The 25875-nt window shown below is 38.4% G+C and overlaps 2 protein-coding genes and 1 long non-coding RNA gene across 4 annotated transcripts; all 3 read left to right on the plus strand.

The window, feature by feature from the left end:
- The first annotated feature begins 3022 nt into the window (after positions 1 to 3022).
- LOC113024946 (dispanin subfamily A member 2b-like) lies at positions 3023 to 4435 on the plus strand. Its single transcript, XM_026172248.2, has 2 exons — positions 3023 to 3615; positions 4151 to 4435. The coding sequence occupies exons 1-2, from the start codon at positions 3391 to 3393 to the stop codon at positions 4292 to 4294; spliced, it is 369 nt and encodes a 122-aa protein (XP_026028033.2). The 5' UTR covers positions 3023 to 3390; the 3' UTR covers positions 4295 to 4435.
- A 6396-nt stretch (positions 4436 to 10831) lies between these two features.
- On the plus strand, positions 10832 to 14435 carry LOC145430152 (uncharacterized). Its single transcript, XR_013910575.1, has 3 exons — positions 10832 to 11591; positions 12412 to 12789; positions 13196 to 14435. It is a non-coding gene; the product is annotated as an uncharacterized LOC145430152 (long non-coding RNA).
- Positions 14436 to 18531: 4096 nt separating this feature from the next.
- LOC113026442 (phospholipase A2 inhibitor subunit B-like) lies at positions 18532 to 25479 on the plus strand. 2 transcript variants are annotated; one of them, XM_080304585.1, is made up of 9 exons: positions 18532 to 18594; positions 18692 to 18854; positions 19290 to 19403; positions 20556 to 20630; positions 20876 to 21220; positions 22737 to 22884; positions 22988 to 23067; positions 24384 to 24875; positions 25163 to 25479. In XM_080304585.1, exons 2-6 carry the CDS (start codon positions 18707 to 18709, stop codon positions 22739 to 22741), a joined length of 687 nt encoding a protein of 228 aa, XP_080160711.1. In that variant the 5' UTR covers positions 18532 to 18594; positions 18692 to 18706; the 3' UTR covers positions 22742 to 22884; positions 22988 to 23067; positions 24384 to 24875; positions 25163 to 25479. The 2 variants fall into 2 exon arrangements, with proteins under 2 accessions (XP_080160711.1, XP_026031034.2); XM_026175249.2 differs by lacking the exons at positions 22737 to 22884; positions 22988 to 23067; positions 24384 to 24875; positions 25163 to 25479 and having other exon boundaries at positions 20876 to 22252.
- The last annotated feature ends 396 nt before the right edge of the window (positions 25480 to 25875 follow it).

A 25875-nucleotide genomic window follows, 5' to 3' on the forward strand; every position in this document is an offset into this window, starting at 1 on the left:
AAAGAATATATAAACAAAAACAAATATATGTTTTCAATAAAATTACATGCAATATGATAAAAATGTTAAAAACGGAAAAGAAAGGAGTTCAATTAAATGAAATAAGAGTATCAATACATTTTTATTTTGTATACATAATGTGAAACAAAACAAATTGAGATAAAATTTAATAGAACATTATGTAAAACATTGAAAATGATACAGGACATAACACAGGAAGATAAAATGAATGAAGAGAGATTGAGATGGAAAAATTGTAATACAATGCAGTAAAAGAACAACAAAAGGAGTGTAATATTCTGGCTTCATAAAATTAACCAGCTCAACTGAAATAAAGGAAAACTGAAATTAAACTTTTACTTAAATTTTACTGAAATTAAAGTCTTACTAAAACGCAATACAGAAAATATCAGACTGAGACAATAAAGGACTAAATAAACTATAAACACAAAACTGATTTATGGTAACTTCAAACAATATAAGCTACCCTCTTTTACATTTTGAAAATTAAAAAAAAAAATCAGTGCTCACAAACCAGAATCTTGTTATTTTCAGGGACTATTAGAGGATTTATTAGAGGACAATAAAGTTGAATTCTACTCTGTTCTATTCTATTATACATGACATCTGATGTTTTGAGTTGTGAAAATGTGCTTGAATCCATTTTTCAAAGTTGAGAAAAGTATATTTTCATCCTTGCAGGCCAGAGACAGGAAGGTGGCTGGAGATGTGGACGGTGCACGGCATTATGGCTCCACTGCTCACGGTATCAACATTGCAGCCACAATCATAGCTGCCATTGGGTTCTTCATTTTTATTATTATAATCAGTGTAATTATGGCTCAAGCACCTTCCTATTACAACTATCGATATTAATCACATTTAAGCATTTTCTCCTGTTGTGATTAGGTCCCATTTGTGTTTTTCTGCTTAAAATAAATTTTGCAACCTTCTAGAACTTTTAATAGCATGATCTGAGGGGAAAAAAAGCCATTTTACAAAAGTATTAAATTGAAGTCTTCTCTATTTCTTTACTGAAAAGTTGTATTTTGAGACTTTGTTACTTGATGCAGAAATCTTGTCAGTAAATAATTAAGAATTAAAAGCCTCCCATTTCAATAAATATCTCTCTATTTTACTGTGCTTTACACATTTTTGACTAATTATAATTGGACGAACTGGATGTCATCAATTGGTGACAGATTTTTTTATACCACGAGTGGGTAAAAGGGCAGAGTGGTGAGTTTTCCTGCTCTGAAAATTTATAAACTGACAATGTTTCAGTTGTGTGCAACTCCAGAAAATACTACAGCAGATATGCATTTAGTTGGATCAGATTTTCAAACCTAGAAATGTTCCTGGGCCAGACATTTGAAGCAGCCTGTAAGCAACAAGTAATTATAAACTTCAAACCAATATAAAAGAACTAATGAAAAAAAAATCATATTTATTCATTGCTTCACTTTTAAAGTTGATCACATCTGAAAGCATACACAAGAGTAAGTGCATAAAAATAACAAATGAGTTGTAACTAAACAGAATCTGAAGTAGCAGTAATAGTTAAAAACAGTGAAAAACATTTTGCCCATATCTGACATCTGAATGTGCACAACATTAATGATTCAATCATATCAAAGCCATCACTGCAGAAACTCATTGCATTATACCATGATGGAACATAATTTTACCTGTAAGTCAGGCATGGCCTGATACACATCCAGTAATGTTAATATTTAGGCTACAGTTACCCTGTTTACATTAGTCAGAAAAGTTATTTATCCATTTTGTTGTTCTGTGCATTGAATGGGAGCTGATTTTTATTGAGTTCAAATGTGAAAAGCCTGAATCACATCTGTATGTTGATCCAAACACAATGAGCATGACTGCAACTTTGATAAGGGTTTGATAAAAAGTTTGATAAACTTTGCAGCTCCTGTGCTGTGGCTACAGATGACTGCATGACAGCAAGTTCTAGTAGGTTGTGTTACACCCCAGCCCAGGGGAAACTGGTGTGCAACACAAGGAAAATCTTTAAAAAAAAAAAAAAAAGAAGAAAAAAAAAAAAAGGAAAATGTCCCCACACTCCTTGCTCTCAAGGAAGAAAAACCAAAAACTGCCACAGATTTACAATATCCAGTCAGTTTATTAAGTCCCAAAAGGTAACAGGCATCAGGGTGAGCGTGGCCAAAACAATAAACAAAACTCTCTAGATATGAAATGCAACTGGCTTACCTACACTGAAAAACCCCAAAAGTAAATACAGGTCTCTTACCTGCCTTCCTAACCAAAAACAGGAGAAAACTTTCCAAAAGAAAATGGCTTCTCACCCCTACAGCTACCGAGTAAAAGTATTTACAACTATTTAACAACTATTTACAACAAAACTACTTACAACACAGATTCATACGCAGCCACATGCACAGTTTGTTGGGAACAGGAAGTAAGCGGGGGGGCATGCCAGTTCAGAAGGATCCTCATTTATAGACGGCCTCTCCCAGTCCTCCACCAATGGTCAGCCTCCACCTGGAACTCACATAACATCAACAACACAGGACACAAACTATGCCACCCTCGGGGGCCCGTTCTTCGTACGTCGCTCACTACATCCAAGATCAAATGACACATCCAAGACCAAACCATCGCGCTAACCGTGAGCTTGCTAATCCGGTTCCCCGAACACACCTGTTGTTGACAATTAGTACAGCTGGACGCAGTAATGTGACATCACTGGGTGTCGTAAAAGGGGCTACGCATCGATAGTAGAAACATTGATCGGCAACCCGCTGATTGGTCGGCGAAAATGTCAAAGGGGCGCGCTCGGTATTTTCCGGCAGCAGAGCAAGAACTCTTGATTGAGGGATTTCAGGAGTTTCAGAGTTTAATTAAAACGCAAGGGAACACTGCAAAGGCTGCAAAAGCAAGGAGAGAGGGCTGGCAGAAAGTTGCTGACAAATCAAACTCGTAAGTAATTTAATAATAATAATAATAATGGAGTGGGTTTATATTGCGCTTTTCAAGGCACCCAAAGCGCATGACAATACCACTATTCAGTCACTTTATTATTTATTTATAGATTTATTATATTACACTATATTATCCAATATTATATTACATTATATTATATTGTTATATTATATCCCCTTTCACATTAGAGCCACAACAGGACCCACTAGAACATGGGAACAAGTAAAAGTGAAATATAAGAATATTCATGCATTCTTAGTATCTCACTTCTTTTGTAGTGATGAATCACACTATTGTAGTAAAGGTTTTCCTGGGCTTCCTGTCCACCCCCCCCAAAAAAACTTTAAAAGCCACAACTTGTGGTGACTCTCTTGTTCACACTTTTGTCCTCTCCACATTGCAGCTGAGCTAAGAACAGTTTGAGCGATGTATCCTCAAGTTTGCCCGACTGAAGCCGTGCCATTGCAGAGTGTGATTTATTGTGGACTCCCTGCTCAGCCTGGAGTGGTCCAGCACACTGCTGTGAACATCACCAGAGGGCAACCAGTCATCACAGAGCCCCCCAACGACTATATTATCTGGTCGCTCTTTTCCTTTGTCTACACAAATCCTTTCTGCTTTGGGCTTGCAGCTCTCATTTATTCCATCAAGGTGAGTTTATTGCGAAACATTTTAATTTTTTAGACCTTACATTTTGTGAAATTCCTGTGTTACAGAAGCCAGAATATTAAGACAACCTATAACAAAAGAATATCTATCTATCTAGAGATATAATGTTGATGTAAAATATGATAAAACGTGAAAACTATACAAATGAGGTGTGCAATTAAATGAAATAGGAGTATACAGAAATTAACTGAGGTAAATATGTAAAAAATCAAAATATTTAACAGAACATTATGTTAAGTGATATGGTACATCATAAAGCTCAGTAAGATAAACTCATAAATAAAGTGATAACAAGATAAAAAATATATATCAAATGTCAGTAAAACAACCAACAAAAATGAAAATAATATTCATAAAACCAATCAGCTCCAAGCAAAACTACAATCCAAACAAATGACTTACTAACAATAGTGAAAGGAAATCATAAAATACAAAATGACATAAGTGTCTTACAGCAAGCATTGAACATGTGTTGGTTTACAGTTTTAAAGTGTATAAAATGCTTTCATCCTTCCAGGCCAGAGACAGGAAGATGGCTGGAGATGTGGATGGTGCACGACGTTATGGCTCCACTGCTCAAACTTTTAACATTGCTGCCACAGTATTAGGTGTCCTTGTGTTTGTGACAGTTATATTTTTGCTCTATGACAGATTTAGATAATATGTACATTAGAAGCATTTTAGAGTTGCCTTCTGCTGTGATTAGTTCACATTTGCATTTTTACTTAAAATATATTTTGCTGCTTTTTAACTTTTAAATCACATTGTCTGGAAATAAACATCATTTTCCAACAGTCTTAAACGGAAATCTTCTTTATTTTTTTATTGACAAGTTTTATTTTCAGATTAGAAAATGTATAAATTGAAAATGTGTCACATGTGCAGCTGAGTAGTAAATGAAGAAAATCTGAAGTAGTGAAATAGTTTGTTTTTTTAAAAGCCACAACTTGTGGTGATAGAAAGGAAAACATTTTGCTCATATCGGACATCTGAACGTGCATAACATTGATGATTCAATCAGATCCAAGTTAGCACTGCAGAAACCCATTACAGTACATACAGACAAATATAATGATTACAGCTTCACACTGATAGTTCATGTGTGAAAAGCCTGAATCACATGTTGATTCCCCTTCCCCTTTGCCATCACAGCTGAGGGTATAAAAGGACTTGACATCCAGCCTTATGTGTTAACAATGTGTTGAAAATGGACAGAGTGCTAAAACAGAGTTGTTCCCTATCTGCTAGTAAGGATTAGATATAAGGCCAATGAATATGTTAGCAGAGAGATGTACTGTGAGTACTGAAAATTTCTATTCAGGCTATTCTAGTTTTTGTGTGCATAGTGTGAGGACTAGAAAAGTTTGGTTTAAAAGACCTGTGCTGGCAAATGGTATTGGGACTGTAATTAATTTTAGATCACTTTAATAGCTAATTTCACTACTGAGCACTCAGAATAAAATAAACAGAAAAGTTATAGATTCACATGACTGAGGATTGTTTGTGCAGACTTAGTGAAAAGAATGTGGGAGTAACCCAAGCGAGGTCAAGAGACAGTAGCTCTCAAAGATAGATGCTACTTTAGATGCATGAAACTGGGTAACAGGTCAGGGATAAGTAAGTGTGTGTGTGTGTGTGTGTGTGTCCATCCCCAGGTAAAGCTGCAACTGAGGGAGGGGAAGAAGACCATCAATAAGGGGGGCTAAAGTATAAGCCGCGGCCTCTTCGCAACGCTTTTTTTGACCAATCAGATAGAAGCACATTCTCTTTTATGAATATGTGTACACCGCTAAGTTAGGAGCATCTCTCTTCTGGTGGTTGGCTACAGCAGTTTGCTGTAGACTGTGGTTTTCTAACCGGAAGGAGATCCGTGTACATGAATTATTCTTTGAACTGCTTGATACAATAAATCTGTTACACTTGAACTGAACCTGAGCTCTCTTTATCCCAGAGAAAAAGAACACACGACAGTAGACATGATCCATTATTGACCTTTCTATTTGTGTCTGAGTTTGAGAAGATAAGAACTCATACTTTTGAGCAAGAAAAATAGTGTTAAATGTTGTATGGGTTAAACACAGAATTATGATTGATATGTGATTTTCTTGATCACAGTATGCTCAATACTGATCAGAACATAATCAGTAAATATAAAGATGTTTGAGCTTAAATGACACATAAGAATAAAAGTAATAAATTAAAATAATTATTTTAGAGACTTGCCTAACTCAGACCTAGCTGAAAGCCTGATGTGTAGTTAGAAGGAATAACTAGAAGCTAATTTCTTGCTGTAGTTGCAATTAGGCAACATGTTTATTTTTATATTATTGCCTTTCATACTGTTGCAGCTATATGATGAGTCAGAGGTGTTCCAGCTGAAAGCTAATTTAAGTGATCTTTAACATCCTGCAGTAGGCTAACACTGTCACTTTCTAGCTTCTGGCTAGATATCAAATCCACTAGCTCCTTTGTGCTAGCTGATGTAAAAGATGTAACCTAACAGCTCCTTAAAAAAGTTCTCCTCAGATAAAATTTTCCCTAAGACGCTTTGTGTCATTATTAGTGGTGCTCATCAAGGAGTGTTTCGGTATCCTTTGTCATAAGTTTGATTCTAATTATGACCATAATGCTGTAAAATTGTAGTGCAACATCATCATAACAGCTTTGACTTGCAGCTGTAGTCACTGACAAACTTGCACATCTCTGTTCAAGAATCGCAAACAGAGTGGCAAAGCTGAGAGGAAGGCCAGTGTTTATTTTTGAAAACCACACACACTGTGATTTTTAGCTGTAAAACTGACAAACCAACACAAGGACCTGAGGCCCCGCTGCACTTTTTTGGTAAGTTAAATGTGTTTTTAAGCTATTCTGTAGCTAACATCCTTGTTAGATAGCTAAGGTGAGTTGTCACCTGCTGGGGAAAGTCACGTTTGGTAGCTAATCCTTGCACATGAATGATTTTATTGTGACTAAAGAAATCAGTTTGTTCATTAATGTCGGTGCTCTGGTTCAGATATTTAAAGAACTAAAGAAACTAGTCTTTAGCCAGGGTTAATTTGTCATTGGAGTCAATGCTCTGGTTCAGATATTTGCTCTGGTGCTCTGACAGAACAGAAGAATGTTTAGACCTGCAGTTAAAGATGAGACACTGAAATGGTTTATATGAGACACTGAGAAAAGTCACTGGGTTGTTCATACTTCTATTATTAATGTTAGACCATAAGAGCAATAGACTGGACTCTTCTTGGCCTCCTATGCTGACCTATTTATTAAACATGTACATACAGGAGCATGCTTTTGTCTCTCTCCACATCTGCAAGGACAGAAATATCAAATAAAAAAAAAAGCTTGCACTTCAATGATGCGTCATTATTCATTAATAGCAGATTTAATTCAATTTTAAAAGATGAAATACTGAGGATTTAACATGCTCTCGAAGTATTTTTCACTCACAGTCTGTAACATCAGTTCCAGTTTCCAGCTGATGGTTTGTTTGTTTGTTTTTCAAAACAATGCAAATCTGTTTATTACACACACACACACACACAAAAGCTTTTAGAAAGCACCATAGTCTTTTTCAGTATTATTGTCATGTAAAACAGTTCAGTTCAGTATGACAGGAGCACAGGAGCCAATATGGTCTTATAAAAATAGCCAATTATATTTGAACTAAAAAAAACAAAAAACATACAGGGAGTGCAGAATTATTAGGTAAGTTGTATTTTTGAGGAATAATTTTATTATTGAACAACAACCATGTTCTCAATGAACCCAAAAAACTCATTAATATCAAAGCTGAATGTTTTTGGAAGTAGTTTTTAGTTTGTTTTTAGTTTTAGCTATTTTAGGGGGATATCTGTGTGTGCAGGTGACTATTACTGTGCATAATTATTAGGCAACTTAACAAAAAACAAATATATACCCATTTCAATTATTTATTTTTACCAGTGAAACCAATATAACATCTCCACATTCACAAATATACATTTCTGACATTCAAAAACAAAACAAAAACAAATCAGCGACCAATATAGCCACCTTTCTTTGCAAGGACACTCAAAAGCCTGCCATCCATGGATTCTGTCAGTGTTTTGATCTGTTCACCATCAACATTGCGTGCAGCAGCAACCACAGCCTCCCAGACACTGTTCAGAGAGGTGTACTGTTTTCCCTCCTTGTAAATCTCACATTTGATGATGGACCACAGGTTCTCAATGGGGTTCAGATCAGGTGAACAAGGAGGCCATGTCATTAGTTTTTCTTCTTTTATACTCTTTCTTGCCAGCAACGCTGTGGAGTACTTGGACACGTGTGATGGAGCATTGTCCTACATGAAAATCATGTTTTTCTTGAAGGATGCAGACTTCTTCCTGTACCACTGCTTGAAGAAGGTGTCTTCCAGAAACTGGCAGTAGGACTGGGAATTGAGCTTGACTCCATCCTCAACCCGAAAAGGCCCCACAAGCTCATCTTTGATGATACCAGCCCAAACCAGTACTCCACCTCCACCTTGCTGGCGTCTGAGTCGGACTGGAGCTCTCTGCCCTTTACCATTCCAGCCACAGGCCCATCCATCTGGCCCATCAAGACTCACTCTCATTTCATCAGTCCATAAAACCTTAGAAAAACCAGTCTTGAGATATTTCTTGGCCCAGTCTTGACGTTTCAGCTTGTGTGTCTTGTTCAGTGGTGGTCATCTTTCAGCCTTTCTTACCTTGGCCATGTCTCTGAGTATTGCACACCTTGTGCTTTTGGGCACTCCAGTGATGTTGCAGCTCTGAAATATGGCCAAACTGGTGGCAAGTGGCATCTTGGCAGCTGCACGCTTGACTTTTCTCAGTTCATGGGCAGTTATTTTGCGCCTTGGTTTTTCCACACGCTTCTTGCGAACCTGTTGACTATTTTGAATGAAACGCTTGATTGTTCGATGATCACGCTTCAGAAGCTTTGCAGTTTTGAGACTGCTGCATCCCTCTGCAAGATATCTCACTGTTTTTGACTTTTCTGAGCCTGTCAAGTCCTTCTTTTGACCCATTTTGCCAAAGGAAAGGACGTTGCCTAATAATTATGCACACCTGATATAGGGTGATATAGCACCTGTTACTTGATTCAAACATATTTTGTGCTCTGGATGTTTTGCCAAATCCTATAAAGTCCCCAGTTCATCATTCAGGAGCTAGATTCACCTACTTTTCAAAGGGCATGTTACGTCCCCACGAAGAGGTCTAGGCCTGTGAGGGAGGGGACCAGTAACAAATGCGTCCAGAAATAGAATGAAAAGGAAAACAGACAGAGTTGTTCTATAATAATATAGTTTTATTACAAATAACCTTATCTTAAAGAGCCGGCAACGCTGTTTTACCAATAATGCCAAAGAAACAAAGGAAACCCTCACAGCAACAAAAGAAAAAACTACCAAACAAATAAGGGAGGCACTTCCCACACTTCTTACTTTACTCCTCACCACAAGGAGACAATCTCAGGGCCCACAAGCCCGTCTACTCACTAGTCGAAGTAGGCTGCCTGTCCAAAACCTAGCAGAAAAACGTGTAGAGCCACAAGGGGGAAAAAAACACCTCGCTCACAGTTCATCCCCTGCTTACATAGCCTCAGAGGTGATTGCTGACTGGATCCAGGTGGCAAACGAGGTTAATCAAAAGCAGCTGTGTCCTGGGGAGAGAGGAGAGTGAGAGAGACAGAGGGGGTAGGAGTGGCAAAGGAGGAGGAGGCGGAGAGAGTGGGCAAACACCCCAGTCACACTCTCCCACAGCCTCACAGAATGTAACATTCCCCCCCCCCCCCTTACATTCAAGCTCTACCAAAACAACAAAGACACCTAATTGTGAGCTGCGTGACAGTGCATTAGCTACTATATTGTCAGTACCTTTTTTGTGTTTGATCACCAGATTATAATCCTGGGCCAGCAGTGCCCAGCGCATCAGTCATTGGTTGTGGTTGTACATCCAGTTCAGAAAAATGAGGGGATTGTGATCTGTGAACACGGTCACCGGTAGGGTTGCCAACCGTCCCTTAAAAAACGGAATCGTCCCGTATTTAGAAACAAAAGCACACGTCCCGTGTTGAGCTAATAAGGGACGCACTTTGTCCTGTAATACAGTGGGAATCAAAAGTAGTCTATAAATGTTAATGGAATTAACGCTTTGTTTGAAAGCATAACTCCCAGCCCCTCTCCTGCTTTGTGACCAATGAGCTGACAGCACACTTATGACAATTCAGATTACCGCTCATCTCATTGGTCGAGGAAAGGTCGCTTGCGGAGAAAATACCGGAAGACAACAGATGACCACAACAAGAAGCATGGCCAACAGGGAAACAAACGCCGACACTGCGGTCTCGGACGACAGTACACCTAAAGCTGGGCAGACACTGTGTGATTTTTTCAGTCACGTTATTCAGCTCCTGCTCAAACTGCACGATTGACTCGCAGGGGTTAGAAGTTGGTAGGTCACGATGCAGGTCTCACACTATACGGCCCGATGCTCTGATGCGACCCGAGTGCTCACACTGTGCCTCCATAACATGAAGGTTATAACAGAAAATCTGTCGCTCTGTCTTTCACTCACACAGACACACCACCACCATCAACTTTGCTAAATTGCTAATGAAAAACATTGATCAGGCAGCTGTGATTGAGCAGCACTGTAAATCCAACTATTTTCACGGTTGTTGTGGTCGTGATAATTTTGTGATGCCACATCGAAAAGGCTCGGATGAGCTTTCCGAAGTTCTACAAGTTGTGCCTCCATCACTTGTGTCCAGATCACACGCTGCACAGCCGTGCTGCTCCGTCTTTTTCACCGACGTTTACGTGTTTGCGCGTGAGCAGTGTGAGCGGCTCACGAGCGATTGATGATCGGGAGCTGCTCGAGGTGTTAATCGCTTCTCGTTACCCCACGTATACTACACGATGCACGATGAAGGCCAAAATTGGGCCGATCACCAAATCGGTCGCACGACTCAAAAATCGTCTCAAAATGGGCCAGAAATCGCACAGTGTGAGCCCAGCATTAGAGCAGCAATGTTTGTTCGCTCAGAGAAAGAAAAAAAGGCTGCAAAAGCACAGGGAGGAATGGGAAAAGGGAAACACCTGGCTGGAAAAGGTCACCATAACACCTATAAAGCGCACTGCACTGTGTGCCGGCGCACTTTTTCCATAGGCATGCTTCTAATGGTGGGTGTTGTGATATTTTGATACCATGGTAGCATTTACAGGATATTGTTTTATTGTGATATTATACAGAAAAGAGTTACTCAATAAGGCCCATCTACTAGTTGTTTTTCTCTTTCTCTGTGACCCAAGAATTAAGGTGTAAGACTCACAAGCTGGTCCCCCAAGGTCGAAAACACCACAGAGATGAGACCACTTCCTTACTCCCATCCTCCCTTTTTCTTTATCTCCTGGAAAAGGCTCGTTAAAGGCTAGGTGGTTTGTTTCAGAATTCACTAATGAAAGAACTCTGTATTTTATGTCTAGGAGTGTATTTTGCTGGGATGATCATAAATTATAGCTGAACTGATAAACTACACAAGGGATACTTTGCTCAGAAGGCAGGAAGACGTTTCCTTATTTAGTCTGTACCGGTTTGAACTGGGAAAGCTGACACACGAACCTTTTTTCCTCTATATAAACTGCTGTGTATCAAATAAACCTTTGAGTCGATTGGGAAGGCAACCTAAAGCAGTCTCTGTTTTCTTGTTCTCCCAAGCTGCTCCCGAGCTCGTACTAACACGCTGAATGGCATACCTGAGTGTTACTTTAAATAATTAGGAATCTTAGAAGGAAAGGACAGAACTCTGCTTATCGCTCGTGCCTTGGAGGGAAAACCGGGATGGACATTTTTTCCTTCAGTGGGCACATGAAGAACATGAGGGGCGTGAAAGCTCAGGGAACCCTTAACCAATTTCTTGTCCACCAGGCCACGGCTGAAGCAGATATGGTATGTAAACACTGGTTTGTTTTTTAAACCCTCTGGTTAAGGTTAATATGGGCATGTGCAGTGAATATCAGCGCTATGTGGCCAGAAGTGTGATAATATAATTTATTTTGTGTAATAAACAACTGCAAGGATAGATGATTACAACAAATAGATGACTAATACATAAAAGTAATACATAGATGAATAATGATGATGAGTTATGATGCGTAATCATGGGAACAAGTGGGTTTACAAACAGGAGCAGCTGATTAGCATTAGAAAAGCTGAAATAATACCTCAACTGAAGCCAATTGTACTAAATGCACTAAATGTGCACAGTTACAAGAATATTTTTCGTTCTATTACTTTCTATTAATTTATATAATTTTAAGTTAAGCAGGACAGAGTTCTTTTAAAGAAAGATTTACTTTTATTCTCAAAAGTTAAGCATGACAGGCTTCTGTTTAAGAAAGAGACCTGTTTTACTGTGTTAATGTTGTCATTTTGAGCTAAAAATAAATGGCTAAATGATCATTTGTTTCCCATATGGTCATATCACAAAGAATATGCATCTGCTTAAATCAAATTCAAGTCAAATGGTTAAAAAATAATTTCACACACACAAAAAAGAGCTACCACACTGGGAAGGGTGAAGACAACTAGGTTGCCCGGCCCTGGCCACGAGGTGTCCCTTATTTATTTTTCAGGGAGTTGGCAACCCTAGTCACCGGGGAAGAGCTGGAGCCCACATACACTGTGAAATGCTGCAGAGCCAGAAGCAGAGCTAAAGCTTCCTTCTCTATGGTAGAGTAGTTCAGCTGATGCCGTTTGATCTTCACAGAGAAATAACAGACCGGATGGCACACACCCTCCTCATCATCCTGCAGTAGGACAGTTCCAGCTCCGGTGGCGCTGGCATCGACCTCTAGCTTGAAGGGTCGAGAGAAATTAGGAGCCGCCAAGACAGGGGTGCTGCACAGGAGGGATTTTGCTGACTCAAAGGCATGCTGGCACTCAACTGACCATTCAAAAGGCACCTTTGGACTACATAGTTTGGTTAGCGACCACCAGAAACGTTCTTACAGAAGCACCGGTAATATCCGGTCATACCTAGGAACCGCTTCAGTTCCCGTCTGGTGGTTGGAATCGGGTAGTCTAAGATTGCAGCAATCTTCGCCTCCACCGGGCTGACCTGTCCAAACCCCACCTGCTTACCTAGGTAAGTGACTGTTGCCTTACCAAACTCGCATTTAGTGAGATTGAGGGTCAACGAGGCCTCGGCTAGCCGCTGAAACACTGTCCTCAGGAGGGACATATGATCTCCCCATGTGTCTGTGTATAGCACTACATCATTTAGATACACATTGCACTGGGACACATCTCCCAACACCAACTGCATTAAACGTTGAAAGGTAGCTGGGGCATTTTTCATGCCAAAGGCCATTAGTGTATATTGCATGAAGTGGTCAGGTCATGCTGGCTCAGGGTATCTAAAACAGGCTCTACAACAGGATTGTTGGTCACCTCAGGGGTAGGATAAACTTTCCCACCCGCTATGTCATTTCCCATTATAAAATTCACCCCATTAATCATTCTTAAATTCCTTTGTCCGCATTTGTTTACAGATCGAAGCACGGTCAGCAGCTTTGCAGGCCGCACACTACCAATCGAAAAGGACACTTTTTTCCCTGGCAAAATCAAGATAGGACTGACCCTGTCCCCTATTCAATCTCCGGAAACGCTGCCTATAAGTCTCTGGGACCAGCTCATAAGGATATAAGGATAGCACTTTTCAGCTTGTCATAGTCCAGGCAGTCCTCAGCTGACAACGAGGAACAAACTTCCTGAGCCTTACCTGCCAGCTTACATTGTAGCAAAATGGCCCATGAGTCCCGTGGCCAGTGCAAGGCTGTGGCTATTCGCTCAAATGACTCGAAGTAGATGTCAACCTCATTGTCGCGGAACACCGGAACCAGACGACTGTTTTTCCCCACATCAAACGGTATGTCTGCCTGCCGAATGGAGGCAGTCGCAGGAAGGGAAGCCGGCTGGAGTTCCAACTGTCACAACTTGACAGCTGTCTCCGCCTCCACCTCCACCTTTTGCAATTCAACCTCCCTTACAGTATGTTAAAAACTGTTAACAAACTGTACAGTGACAGACATGTTTACTAATTAATCAAGGACATCATAATTGTTTTCATAAAAATTTGTTAGTTTTTTATAGTCATGTTTTATCAGTATTTTATTCTCTTCATCTTAATAGTGCTTTGCCTGTTAGAAAACTAGGTGGCGCTCCAAGTTAAGTTTAATAGCTTCACTACCCCATAGACCCAAGTTCAAGGTGTGTCCAGATGTTGCTTGTTACAAGAATTTGGATGCTATTGTAGCTCTAATGTAATAGAAACTCTTGAGATTAAGAATCCTGGGCCCAGATAGTGTCATGACACTGGGTCTGTGACTCAGTGTTTATGTGTTTTCTGGTGTGATTGATATTCATTGATTTAGTGTCGTTCATGTTTCTGGTTCTTAGCTGTTTTCTGCTTACGTTATATTTATAGTTTCTAGTCTTTAGTTTTCTGTCACTATGGTTTCCCTGTGTTCCACATCTAGTTACTCTTTTGTCCATGTTCTATATTCCCTCTCTGTCTCCTGCAGTCAGAATGACTGTTTCTTCCCCAGACTCAATGTTAAGCTTGCATCTCCATATCTGTGTCTTTCCTGTTTTATTTTGACAGTCCCTTGTCCTGTGTTCATTGTCTTCAGTATTGCTTCCACCTTGTCTAATTGTGTCCAGTGTTTAAAAAGTTTAAAAAGGTGATAATTAGAATACAGTTACTTTGTTGAAATAAATTGATTACATGGTGGTCATTTCCTGTTTCATATGTTATGCTATCCCCTCTCTAATTTTGGTAATTTAACGTATTGCTGGAAACCCAAACAAAACACACAATAAGAGGCTCTAATGTAAGCGTCCTGTTAATTTTGGTAGCGTCAGTTACACAATGGACCCAGAGCCAGCACAACAAAACCAGCAGTGCATGGGCAGGAATGCATTTCTTACGTGGAAATTCTGGCAGCACTTCACATTTAAAGAATAAAGGGATGGGCAAAATCTGACCATGCAATGCGAATTCTGTTTGCCAGCAACTAAGCTGCTCTCAGTGTGAAAAGATTCCACCTCTAACCTAAAGAAACATCTGGAAGTTAGTTCTTTTTTAAAAACTAATGTTAGCCTACTGCATCTACCTTGTTTTAGTTGTGGCAGCTACCTGGGTTATATTCCACTTCAGTATCTTCGATGTACTATTGCTGTGTTTGTTACTATTACTGAAGGCTACTTGCCACCAAGCTAATATTGCTAGCTGGCGTTAGCCGAATTTAGTTCATAGACTGCAGACTGTTAGACTTGATGGATAGCATTAACAACCTGCTAACGGCAAATAATCTTGTGCAGTTCTGAAGCAGTCTTTGAAGTAACCTTCATTTTTTTTACTTAGTTTGTTGCTTATGAGCCATTTTAAAAGCAGAACTGTAAGTGTTTTCTCAATACATCATATTTTGGTCAACTATCAGAAGCTAACTAGAAGCTAAAAGACAATTTACAAAAAACAGTCAAGTGGAAAAAAAGTAAAACACTTCAGTGTTACTAAAAATCTATAAATTTCCACTTTTCCTTTAGCTTGCGATATTGTTTTTGTTAGAGCGATAAGCTCTAACCTCAGTCTCTGCTCTTTGTATCGCTGCTGCAATAAGGCATATTGTGGGTAATATGTTGCCATTTTTAGAGCTACACTGATAAACCGATCAAATAATTCCCTGGATGGAAATTATGTTGCTCATTGTTTGAAATTTTAACAGATTTTTTAGTTTGTAGAGCTCAGGGAAATCACAAGATCTGCAGTTTTGTTTAACAACTTTTTTAGTTTCACAATTACACCTGTTTGTTTTCTTTTTTCTGTGTTTTAAACTGCTTCTAATAACAAAAAAGAAACGTAGGTGAGGTTCCCTGAAAGGAGTTCTTTACCTAGAAACTCATTTTGAGTCCAGTCTTTGAATGGCGACCCATGCAAGTCCCTCACCTCACTGACTATCATTCTCTTAATCTAAGTGTTAAGGGCTTTATAAATCTGAAGCATTGTTGTTCTTAAAACAACAATTTAAGTGTGTTGTTTGTTAATATTTCCAGAAAATATGCGTAACTAACTGTAACGAAAGGAACACAGAAATTGTCAGATGACATTAAAGTGGCTGAGTGTAAGAGAGTGTTATGGACAGTGCAAAAAAGTAGCTTCACTGAGACCGTACATATAAGCCACACAATTTAAAGAAAACACACAAGAATCTTATTTTCAGGGGACTATGAGAGGATTTTGATTGACATCTGATGTTTTGAGTTTCCACGGACACGCTATACGGCGTCCAGAGGACGGTCTGTGTATTCAACCTCACCTCTGGCGCCGGCGCCCACCTCTCAATTTGAAATGCATGTAGACATTGAGGGTTCTCAGGAGGGGCCGTGCTGACACCTGCTGCTCTCCGACAGGAAGCTGCCCCTCTCATGGTCCTCCTTGGGCTCTCGCGCTTTGCGGACCTCTGGATGTCTGGGGCCTGGGTCTCCTCTATGCCTGCTTCATGCTCTGGGAGACGGGGCTATGGACCCCCACATCCTCGATGGTGAAACCTTTTGAATACAAGCGTGCTCATCCACACAGGTGTACACATGGGTGCTCACAGACACAAGCTATATCTTTCTTGGCTGCTTCCTCAAAACACATTGTGTGCTGTCAGTCTTGTGTGCTGCGCAACAACATTCCAACTGGTGTTGGCCCGAGGGGCCGATGGCGCGATATGGCAGCCTCGCTTCTGTCAGTCAGTGAATGTGAGAGTGAATGAATAGTGGCATTTTAAAGCGCTTTGGGTGCCTTGAAAAGCGCTATATAAATCCAATCCATTATCATTACACGTTATAATTTATTGCAATGGTGTTGTGTTTATTGTATTGCTTTTTTCTTGAACCAAACAGGACATGCTAAAAGAAAAAGAAAAAAAAGTGGATACGTGTATGTTTCTATCTTTCCAGGCCAGAGACAGGAAGGTGGCTAGAGGTCTGGACGGTGCACAACTTTATGGCTCCACTGCTCACCATTCCAACATGATACATTTCAAAGAAATATAAATGACCTGGTTTCAAAAAAGTAATGTCTATTCATTGTTTCGCTTTAAAATTTGATCACATCTGAAAACATGCACAATGAATTGATAAAAAACAACAAATGAATTGTAACTGAATAGAATCTGAGGCTTGTGGGGATAGGTTAATTGGATAATCCAAATTGTCACTGTGAATGTGCAAGTGAATGTGAGTGCGAATGGTTGTCTGTCCCTGTGTGTTGGCCCTGCGACAGACTGGCGACCTGTCCAGGGTGGACCCTGCCTCTCGCCCTATGACAGCTGGGATAGGCTCCAGCGCCCCCCGCGACCCTGAAAAGGATAAGCGGAAGCGAATGGATGGATGGATGGATGGATAGAATCTGAGGCAGTAGCAATAGTTTAATAGCTTAATTGAAAAAAGAAACATTTTGATCATCTGTCATCTGAAAGTGCACAATCTTAGTGATTCAATCCTATCAAAGCCATCAGTGCAGAAAACCATAAGAGTATATACATTATTAAAATATATAATTTATAATAAAGACACACTATTAAGCATTAGTAAGGTATTAGTAAGTGTTTCAGTCATCATTCATAAAACATTATAAAGCATTACTCCCCCTTTCTAAAAAACTGATATAAATGTTTATTCTTGATTAATAGGTTCATGTATCATGCATATATAATATATAACTGTGATCAAAGTATTTACATGTATACTATTAAGTTCACATGCACTATTAAGATTAAGGTATGAGCTCATTTTTTGTGAATTTATTAATAGAGAATTTTATAAAAACTTATTTGATTATTATTTTATGTACTTATTTTTTTTTAATTCATAGTTAATTCAGGCAATTACTGGTAGTCATTTAACCATTTTGTGTGACTTCATCTAAATTGATTATTATGTTTACCTTATAAAGCATTTATTAATGAAAATCAAGTAGCTCACAAAGTCTTGGTTATCTTGACAACAGAAAAATGACAGACAAATCAAAAAGAGATACAAAACATACCAATATTTATTGCCAGGTGTAAATGTCAACCCCCAGAGATTTGCAGAAGATTGCAACGTAAGTTGGAACAGCGTCTAAGATGGTAAGAGGGGTTTAAGACAGAAAGAGAAGTTGGAGCTACAGGATATCTTACCTTTAAAATACTGAAGCTTCTTCATTTAAAATAAAATATGAATGAGATTATCACAAAAGTAACTGTTTCACAGAGCCTCACGAACAGTTGTAAACACTATAAACAAAATGCCCATTATATTAAGCCAATAAGCAGGAAAATGTCTCTGGGATGTTTTTAATTACTTTAGTTGATTCCTAAAGTTCAACTTTCCTCAGGTCTGTAGTCTGTTACCGAGCTTTAGTAAGATAACTCAGCACCCACTCAGGTTCAGGTCCAAAATGCTCCTGAATTAGTCAAAATAGTAAGAGTGATGTTGTTCTTTCACACATGTAAAGTCAGCTTAAATAAACAAATTACAAGACACTTTGGAGCTGAATATAACTTTATAAATTACATAATAAGGAGGAGCAATACTTTATAAGTGATAAATAAAGCACTTACTAACACCTAGTTAATCCTTTATAGTGTGTAATTATTATAAAGTGTTATCAAATGATGTTGCTTGACGTTTGTCTATACACACTTTAGTCTTTCTCAGACCTTTTTTGTTACAAAGAGGAAGGCTTTGGGCCTCATAGTTTTTTTGTCTCTTTTCTGCCTTGTTTCCAATCAAATACTCACCTGGTTTTTATTTCCTCTTCAACGAGTGGCTCATATATTTTTGACTTTGAGTTCTGAGCTGTATTTGTTTGAAAGCAGCACACAAAGCAGCCCAGTGGATAACTGCTTGTATACTGGTGAGTTTTTATTATATTTTAATGTTAATACCATTTAACAAATTAACATCTCTGAATAACTTTGAAAACCTTTAACACCTTCTTGTTTATCTTTAAGCTCTGCATTTAAACAATGATGGCATGGCTCCAATTTTGTATCCTTTTCCTGGTGGCTCCAATTGGGTACAGTCAGAATCCAGGTCCTCGTGGTCCCAAAGGAGACAGTGGACTTCCTGGACCAGCTGGTCCACCTGGAGTACCAGGACCAGTAGGTCAAAAAGGTGAGCAATAATCCTACAAACCACAAGACTACTGACCAGATACTATTTATAGTTTATCTAAAGCTTGTTACAATTCTTTTGTATAGCCAAATAAGTTTTCATGATGTATCAACAGAGGCTTATGCTACAAAGTATGAATGGCAGTGACACTGAATGAGCATTTTATGACATCAGATAGTGGAGGCTCAATATATTTATACTTCTATATACACTTTATACTTAGATATATGGTTAAGTGCATTAAATATGGTCTTTTTTTGGTGCTGACGTGAAGCTAAAATTCCCATTTGAGTAGTGATTAATTAATAATAAGGTATTTAACTGCTTTTTAGCTCTGTATAACCAGTTTCCTAACGTTGTGAGAGAATTTTTCCTCTTTGGGCTGTGAGTGAATATCTGAACATATGGTATGATACTTCCATACCTGCTTTAAAGGAGATACTGGAGTTAATGGACCAGTTGGATATGTTGGACTAGTTGGAGGACGTGGATTTCCTGGAAGACCTGGACTTCCTGGACAATCTGGAGAAGATTCTGACTGCAGAACAGGTGAAGATCAATTTTTATTAGTTTCATTAGTTACTAAGTTTTATTTTTCATTTTTGCACACAAGGGCAGCACCAACTACTTTCTTTGCTATGAAACATTCCCATAGATGCATTCAGTGTCCTTAACCATTGTAACTTTCTTTCTTTCAGTCCAACCACTCGTTGTATCTATCTGTCGTAAATGCCGTACAGGGGGCTGTACTCCCATGATGTTTCCTCTTCTTGCTCCTCTTCTGCCTGAGATATTCACTAAGCACATAATTGGTTGTGGCCATGTTTTTGATGTACTCATGGATCTTTGTTGTCTTCTCCTGGACAGTGGTTCTCACTAGTCCTTGATTTCCTTGCTTCCGCTTGAGTATAGAGTCTCTGGGTGTTGGACTTGAGGTGAAAACAACACAAGTACTAAAATCAAGGACTATGCCAAATAAAAATCTATTGAGGCAAGCATGAGTGTAGTAGGACTTGTACTAGGCATATCAATGGCAGTGATAGGAGCTGACTCTGACGATTGAATGGACTGACAGGAGCAAAAGTAAAAACAACCTCTGTTAAATTTGATGCAGAATTTTAAATGTAATTTATACAAATTACTTTTACCATTTTAATCAGTAGGGTTTATTAATATCAAATTGTTGTTTTATATAGTGTCACTACTCACAGCAGCCCTCTTGGCACTTCACTGCATACACTATATTACTCTGTTTATGCTGGGGTACCTGATCCTTGGTTTAGAACGATATTTAGTGTAATGTGTTTTGGAATGTGAAAGACACAGAAATGTGGTATTTGAAAAAATGCATCTTAGCTATAATTTTAATTGATTACTAGTGCTGTCTGCGTTAATCTCATTAAAATGGCGTTCACGCCATAACCGCATTAACTTGGCAAATCTCCCTTAAGGAGTTAGCGCAGATTGCCCCGTGTGAGGGGCTGATGGCGCTAACGCGTTAACGAGCTAACCGCGCTAACAAGCTAACCGCGCTAATGAGCTAACCGTGCTAACGTGTTGACGCCGTGCATGATTAGAGATTTGAAGCTCAAAAGAGAAAAACTAGCTTTTATTTAATAACAGTTTGCAATTTTAAACATACACAAAGAAATGTTGGTCCCAAATGACTACAACACTGATAATTTTATCTGTTTGATCTAGAGCTCTTTGGTTACATAGACCAGGACCTTCAAACCATTAGAGCCCTAAAGGAAACAATAACCAAGTTAGAGCTGGGTAAGTGTCATCAGCAGCAACAGGACATAGGTTTTACAGTAACTCCATCATTAATAACTCTGGGGGGTTTCCTTGTTTGCTTTTAAAATTTCAATTATCTTTCAGATTATTATTTAACATAATAACTTGAACTTTGAGCAATAAAGCTAAATGGTAATGACTAGACGAAGCCTTTTTTCTGCTGGTTTCTTTAAAATAAAAGTAGTTCATTCCAATTTCTCTTTCTATGCTGTTTTTTTTTTCAGTTATAAACTACGATTTTGCCCGAGGAGTTGATGATGGAAAATATTTTGTGTCCAACAAGGAAAGAGGCTCTTTCCTCCAAGCTGTTGAGTTCTGCTCCCAGCGAGGATTAGAGCTGGCTTTGCCCCAGAGTGATAAAGAGAATAGCTTACTCACTGAAGTGTTTGAAAACAGTCCTAAAACAGTCTGGATTAATGCCAGCAATGGAAGAGCAGAGGGAAACCTTGGAGCTGATATGAAAAACCGACCTCTGACCTTTACCAGCTGGGCAGAAGGGCAGCCAGACAAATCCATCCAGGATCCAAGCTGCACCACGCTGTCAGAAGACGGTGTTTGGAGAGTGACAAGTGAATGCTCTATGAATGCTTACATTGTTTGTCAGTTATAGAAATGCCTTTGATGACATGAAGTAAAGTGTAACTCTTTGGGTTCTGGTGTGGGGAAATCAAATGGAGTACAAATATGTAATCACACATCTATCTGGCGCAATTTTCCTATTCCTATAAAACAGGTCAAATCATTCTTTCAAATCTTTTATTACATTTTTAGGTAAAATGAAAAATTCTTTTGAGACCTGCAGTATTTAGTAACCATTCACCATACAGTAGCCATATTTATATTCATCCAGCAAAGTGAGAAGTCATGGAGGGTGTTCTGGTTTGGTGGCCCCAGCATCTCATCTCTGGTTTATTTGCATGACTTGATCAAACAACAAACTTGTTAGTGAGTGTGACATGGCTGGAATGAGAATTAGCAGCTCAAAGTCTGAGGCTAGTCTGTGGCTTGTTTCCAGATTTAAATGTATTGATTTTTTCAGCTTCCAAATGAATGACCCAGCGTTTTAAGTTTTAGTTTATTTGGATGTTGTTTATGTTTAAGTTCATTAGATTAGCGAAGTTCATTTGGTTATTAGACTCCTTGTGTTTTCTTCCCCTGTATTTAAGTTTCCCTCACCCTTTGTGTTTCACGCTGCGTGTCTTATGTTATCAAGTTTGTATTATCATGTCTGTCTCATGTTTCCTGTTTTATTTTGAAGGAGTCGTGTGTTTTTTTTGTTCATTGTATTTAGTTTCACTTCCCTTGTACTATCATTAGGCTCATGTCAGTCAGCTGTTCCTCCATGTGTTCCCACTTCCCCTAATCACCTCCTGTGTATTTAAGTCCTCTGTTTTCAGTGTGTCATTGTCAGGTTGTCTGTTGTCCTTTGTGTCAGGTTCTGTGCTCTAGGTATTTTTGTGTCCATGTTAGGGTTCATGTTTTGGGTTTCTGTGTTATCTTAGCTCTCCCAGTTTAGGTTATTGTTTAGCTTCTCCTCTGCCTTTTGTTTTGTAATGTTTTCACCAGCCTTAATAAACGGCTCGCTTTCTGTTAACATTTAAGTTTTGTTTCATGGTGTCTGCATTTTGGGTCCTTTTCATAATACATACAGTCTGCCTCTGCCAGAATGTAACAAACACTTCTACTAAAGCAATGCCTTTGTGCTAGTCAATTTTGTTATGACCAATAGTGGATTTGTGTCTGATGTTATTCTCATACAGTTGAGCAAATATTTTGTACTACCACATGTAAGAAATGTTACTATTTTGGTAGTAACATCCAGGCATAGACTATGTGAATCTTCTTGTCTTTAAGTTTTTATATAAGTAATTTGTGCATAGATAAAAATCATTTAATATTTTAAAAATATATTAAATTGTGATTTTGGTGGATCATCTGTCTGCACTATGAGTTTTAAGTAAATTTAAATTTAATACTTTTAAAATAACAGGTTCCTTTTGAAGAAAACATTTGTAAAGCCTGACATTTGTTTGTAATAATGGTCAAAGCTTTTTATAGCATTTTTTCTGTATGTGTAATCTACAGATTAAAAAATAATTCAAGAGAATAACCACTGTAAGCGTTGAATCTGGCTAAACGTGGCCATTGGACTCCAAAACTGATGGATGTAGTTTCATTAAGGGGAGGAGCTAAAGGAGTGAGAATCAGGCTCATCAGTGACATGCTTCTTGAGGTATGATGATTATTTAGACCTTTGGCTTCAGCATGCACTTTGTTGGCAGTCACCCATATAGTTTATACTCATTTCGATACTTTATCTATGTTTTCTTAAATAGGACATGCAATCAAAGTATGGAGAGAAGTACCCATCGACTGAACCTGGGAGAGAGAAGAGGACCTTTTCATGGCGTCTGGTGTAAGTAATTCAGCATCTTGACCATGTAACAAAAATGAAATCCACACTGATCATAGTGTGGATTTTAAAATAGGGTATTTACTTGCTCCTGCAATACTCATTGTAAGTTAAATTTGTAAATATAAATATATATGCACTTTAAGTTAAACCTTGCTCAATAATCACCCCATATCACACCCATATCAATGACCGGTTCAGCACAGGTGTTGGACATTGTAAAATGCTCCTTGGAAAATTCAACTAATGAACATAGCACAAGGTTAAAATTTGGTTATCACATAATTTTCTTACACTGAACGAGAATAAGACCGAAGTCATAGTTTTTGATAGTCACGCTCCGCCAGACCAGTTAACTGATGCCCTCGCATGTCTTCTCGCAAGCCATCTCTCGCTCACTGTAAGAAACCTCGGAGTATTACTGGAAAGCTCTTTTAAACTAGAGAAACAGGTCTCCATTGTGGTAAAAACAGTTTTTACCAGCTGTGCCAGATATCTAAAGCAAAGCTGTTCCTTCCTCTAAAGGACCTTGAAAAGCTTATCCACGCATTTATCACGTCCAGACTGGACTACTGTAACTCCCTCTACTTGGGCCTCCAACACTCTTCTCTTTACCGGCTTCAGTTAGTTAAAAATGCAGCTGTGCATCTCTTAACAGGTACTAGAATCTATCATCACATCACTCCAATTTTAGCCAACTTATATTGACTCCCTGTTAAATATCATATAGATTTTAAAATTATTTTGTTTACTTTTAAAATTCTAAACAATTTAGCGTCCAGCTATCTATCCAAACTCCTCCATTTTTACAATCCCAATAGAGCAGTAAGATCTTCCAATCAGATGCTCCTAACACAACCTAGGTCTCGACTGAAATCCAGAGGTGACCGGGCCTTTGCAACCATAGCACCTAGACTCTGGAATAACCACCCTGTTTATATTCGTACCTCTGTGTCGTCTTTTAAATTGTGCCCTAAAACTTATTTTTTTACTTTGGCTTTTAATTCAAACTAGTTGGCTGTTATCTGGCTTGTTGTGTTGTCACCTATTGTTTCTTGCCCTGTTTTTTCTTAATTGTTTTGTTTTAATTGTCTCATGCTTTTACTCTGTCTGACTGTGAAGCACTTTGGTCAACTTCGTTGTTTTTAATATGTGCTATATATTTTTTTTTACTTTGAGTACTTTGAGCTGTATTTGTTTGAAAGCAGCGCATGAAGCAGCCTAGTGGATAATTGCTTGTATATTGGTGAGTTTCTATTATATTTTAGTGTTAATACCATCCATTGATCCATCCATTCGCTTCCGCTTATCCTTTTCAGGGTCGCGGGGGCGCTGGAGCCTATCCCAGCTGTCATAGGGCGAGAGGCAGGGTACACCCTGGACAGCTCGCCAGTCTGTCGCAGGGCAGTGTTAATACCATTTAACAAATTAACATCTCTGAATAACTTTGAATACCTTTAACACCTTCTTGTTTATCTTTAAGCTCTGCATTTATAGGTTCATTATATTTATACAAATTACTTTTAGATATATGGTTAAATGTAATTATTGTGGTCTTTTTGTGGTGCTGACATAAGGCTAAAATTCCAGTTTGAGTGATTTTGAGCTCCATATAACCAGTTTCCTAATGTGGTGAGAGAATTTTACTCTTCAGACTGCAAGTGAATATTTGAACATATACGATCACAGCTGATACTTCTATACATGCTTTAAAGGAGATACTGGACTTGATGAACCACCTGGTTTAGCTGGAATAATTGGACCACATGGAATGACTGGACCATCTGGAAAACGTGCAGACTGCTGAGCAGGTGGTAATCAGTTTTTATCAGATTCATTAGTTTTTAAGTTGCATTTTTTATTTTTACACAATTAAATCATTTTGTATTAATTAAATTAATGGTTGATTTTGTATATGCTAAGCAAAAAACTAAAAAATCCAAAACAACAACAACAACCTCAAAAAGGATTGTTAGGTGACCTTCCTAAAACTGCAAAACCTTATGCATGTTAGGTCTATGCCACGAGCTCATGTGTTAATAAGTGTGTGTGTATCTCTCTATCTATCTGTATATATGTGTGTGTCTGTTTGATCCAGATCTCATTGGTTCCATGGACCAGGACCATCAAACCATTACATCCTTAAAAGAAAGCATATCTAAGATAGAGCTGACTAACTGTCATCAAGAGCAACTAGACATGAATTTTACAGTAGGGGGAACATTTTTATCTGTTTTGAAACATGTTCCAACTCTGGCTTGTTTGGTTTTTAAATGTAAATTATTTTTCAGACATTTATTTAACATTGTAATTTGAACAATAAAGTAAAATGAAAGGATACATCATGTGTGATAGCTAGACAAAACCTTTTTTACTGCTGTTTTTAACAAAATAAATAAAAGTAGTTCGTTCAGATTTCTTCTCTCTATGCTTCTGTTTTTCAGTTAAACTACAATTTTCAAGATTCAAGAATCAAGATTCAAGAGCTTTATTGTCAATACAGTAGTATACACAGTATACAGTGCATGCTGTTTCACCCTAAGCCCCCCAGGGTGCATTTATAAATATATAAAGGATATATCTCCAAGAGATATAAAACTACTAATTAAAAATAAATAACACGCTAAGTTTTAGTAAAAATTAAGGGGGAAAAGTTACTAATTACTAACTATATAATTCTATACAATACTATAATGGTAACTATACAATATTAACTGTACGATAAACAAAGACAGGACAGGGACAATACAAAGTGGAATGTGCAGTAGGTATTGAATACCAGTTTCAAGTTATTGTCAGGACATTATTGAC

Source organism: Astatotilapia calliptera, chromosome 7 (assembly GCF_964374335.1).
Source record: "Astatotilapia calliptera chromosome 7, fAstCal68.1, whole genome shotgun sequence".
Classification (NCBI taxonomy): domain Eukaryota; kingdom Metazoa; phylum Chordata; class Actinopteri; order Cichliformes; family Cichlidae; genus Astatotilapia; species Astatotilapia calliptera.

Bases quoted from the DNA above. Each gene is read 5' to 3' on its own strand.
- LOC113024946 (XM_026172248.2), top strand. From the start codon at position 3,391: ATGTATCCTCAAGTTTGCCCGACTGAAGCCGTGCCATTGCAGAGTGTG. The intron at 3,616-4,150 runs GTGAGTTTATTG...TCATCCTTCCAG, and splicing joins CTCTCATTTATTCCATCAAG to GCCAGAGACAGGAAGATGGC.
- LOC113026442 (XM_026175249.2), top strand. From the start codon at position 18,707: ATGATGGCATGGCTCCAATTTTGTATCCTTTTCCTGGTGGCTCCAATT. The intron at 19,404-20,555 runs GTGAAGATCAAT...TGTTTGATCTAG, and splicing joins AGATTCTGACTGCAGAACAG to AGCTCTTTGGTTACATAGAC. The intron at 20,631-20,875 runs GTAAGTGTCATC...TTTTTTTTTCAG, and splicing joins AATAACCAAGTTAGAGCTGG to TTATAAACTACGATTTTGCC.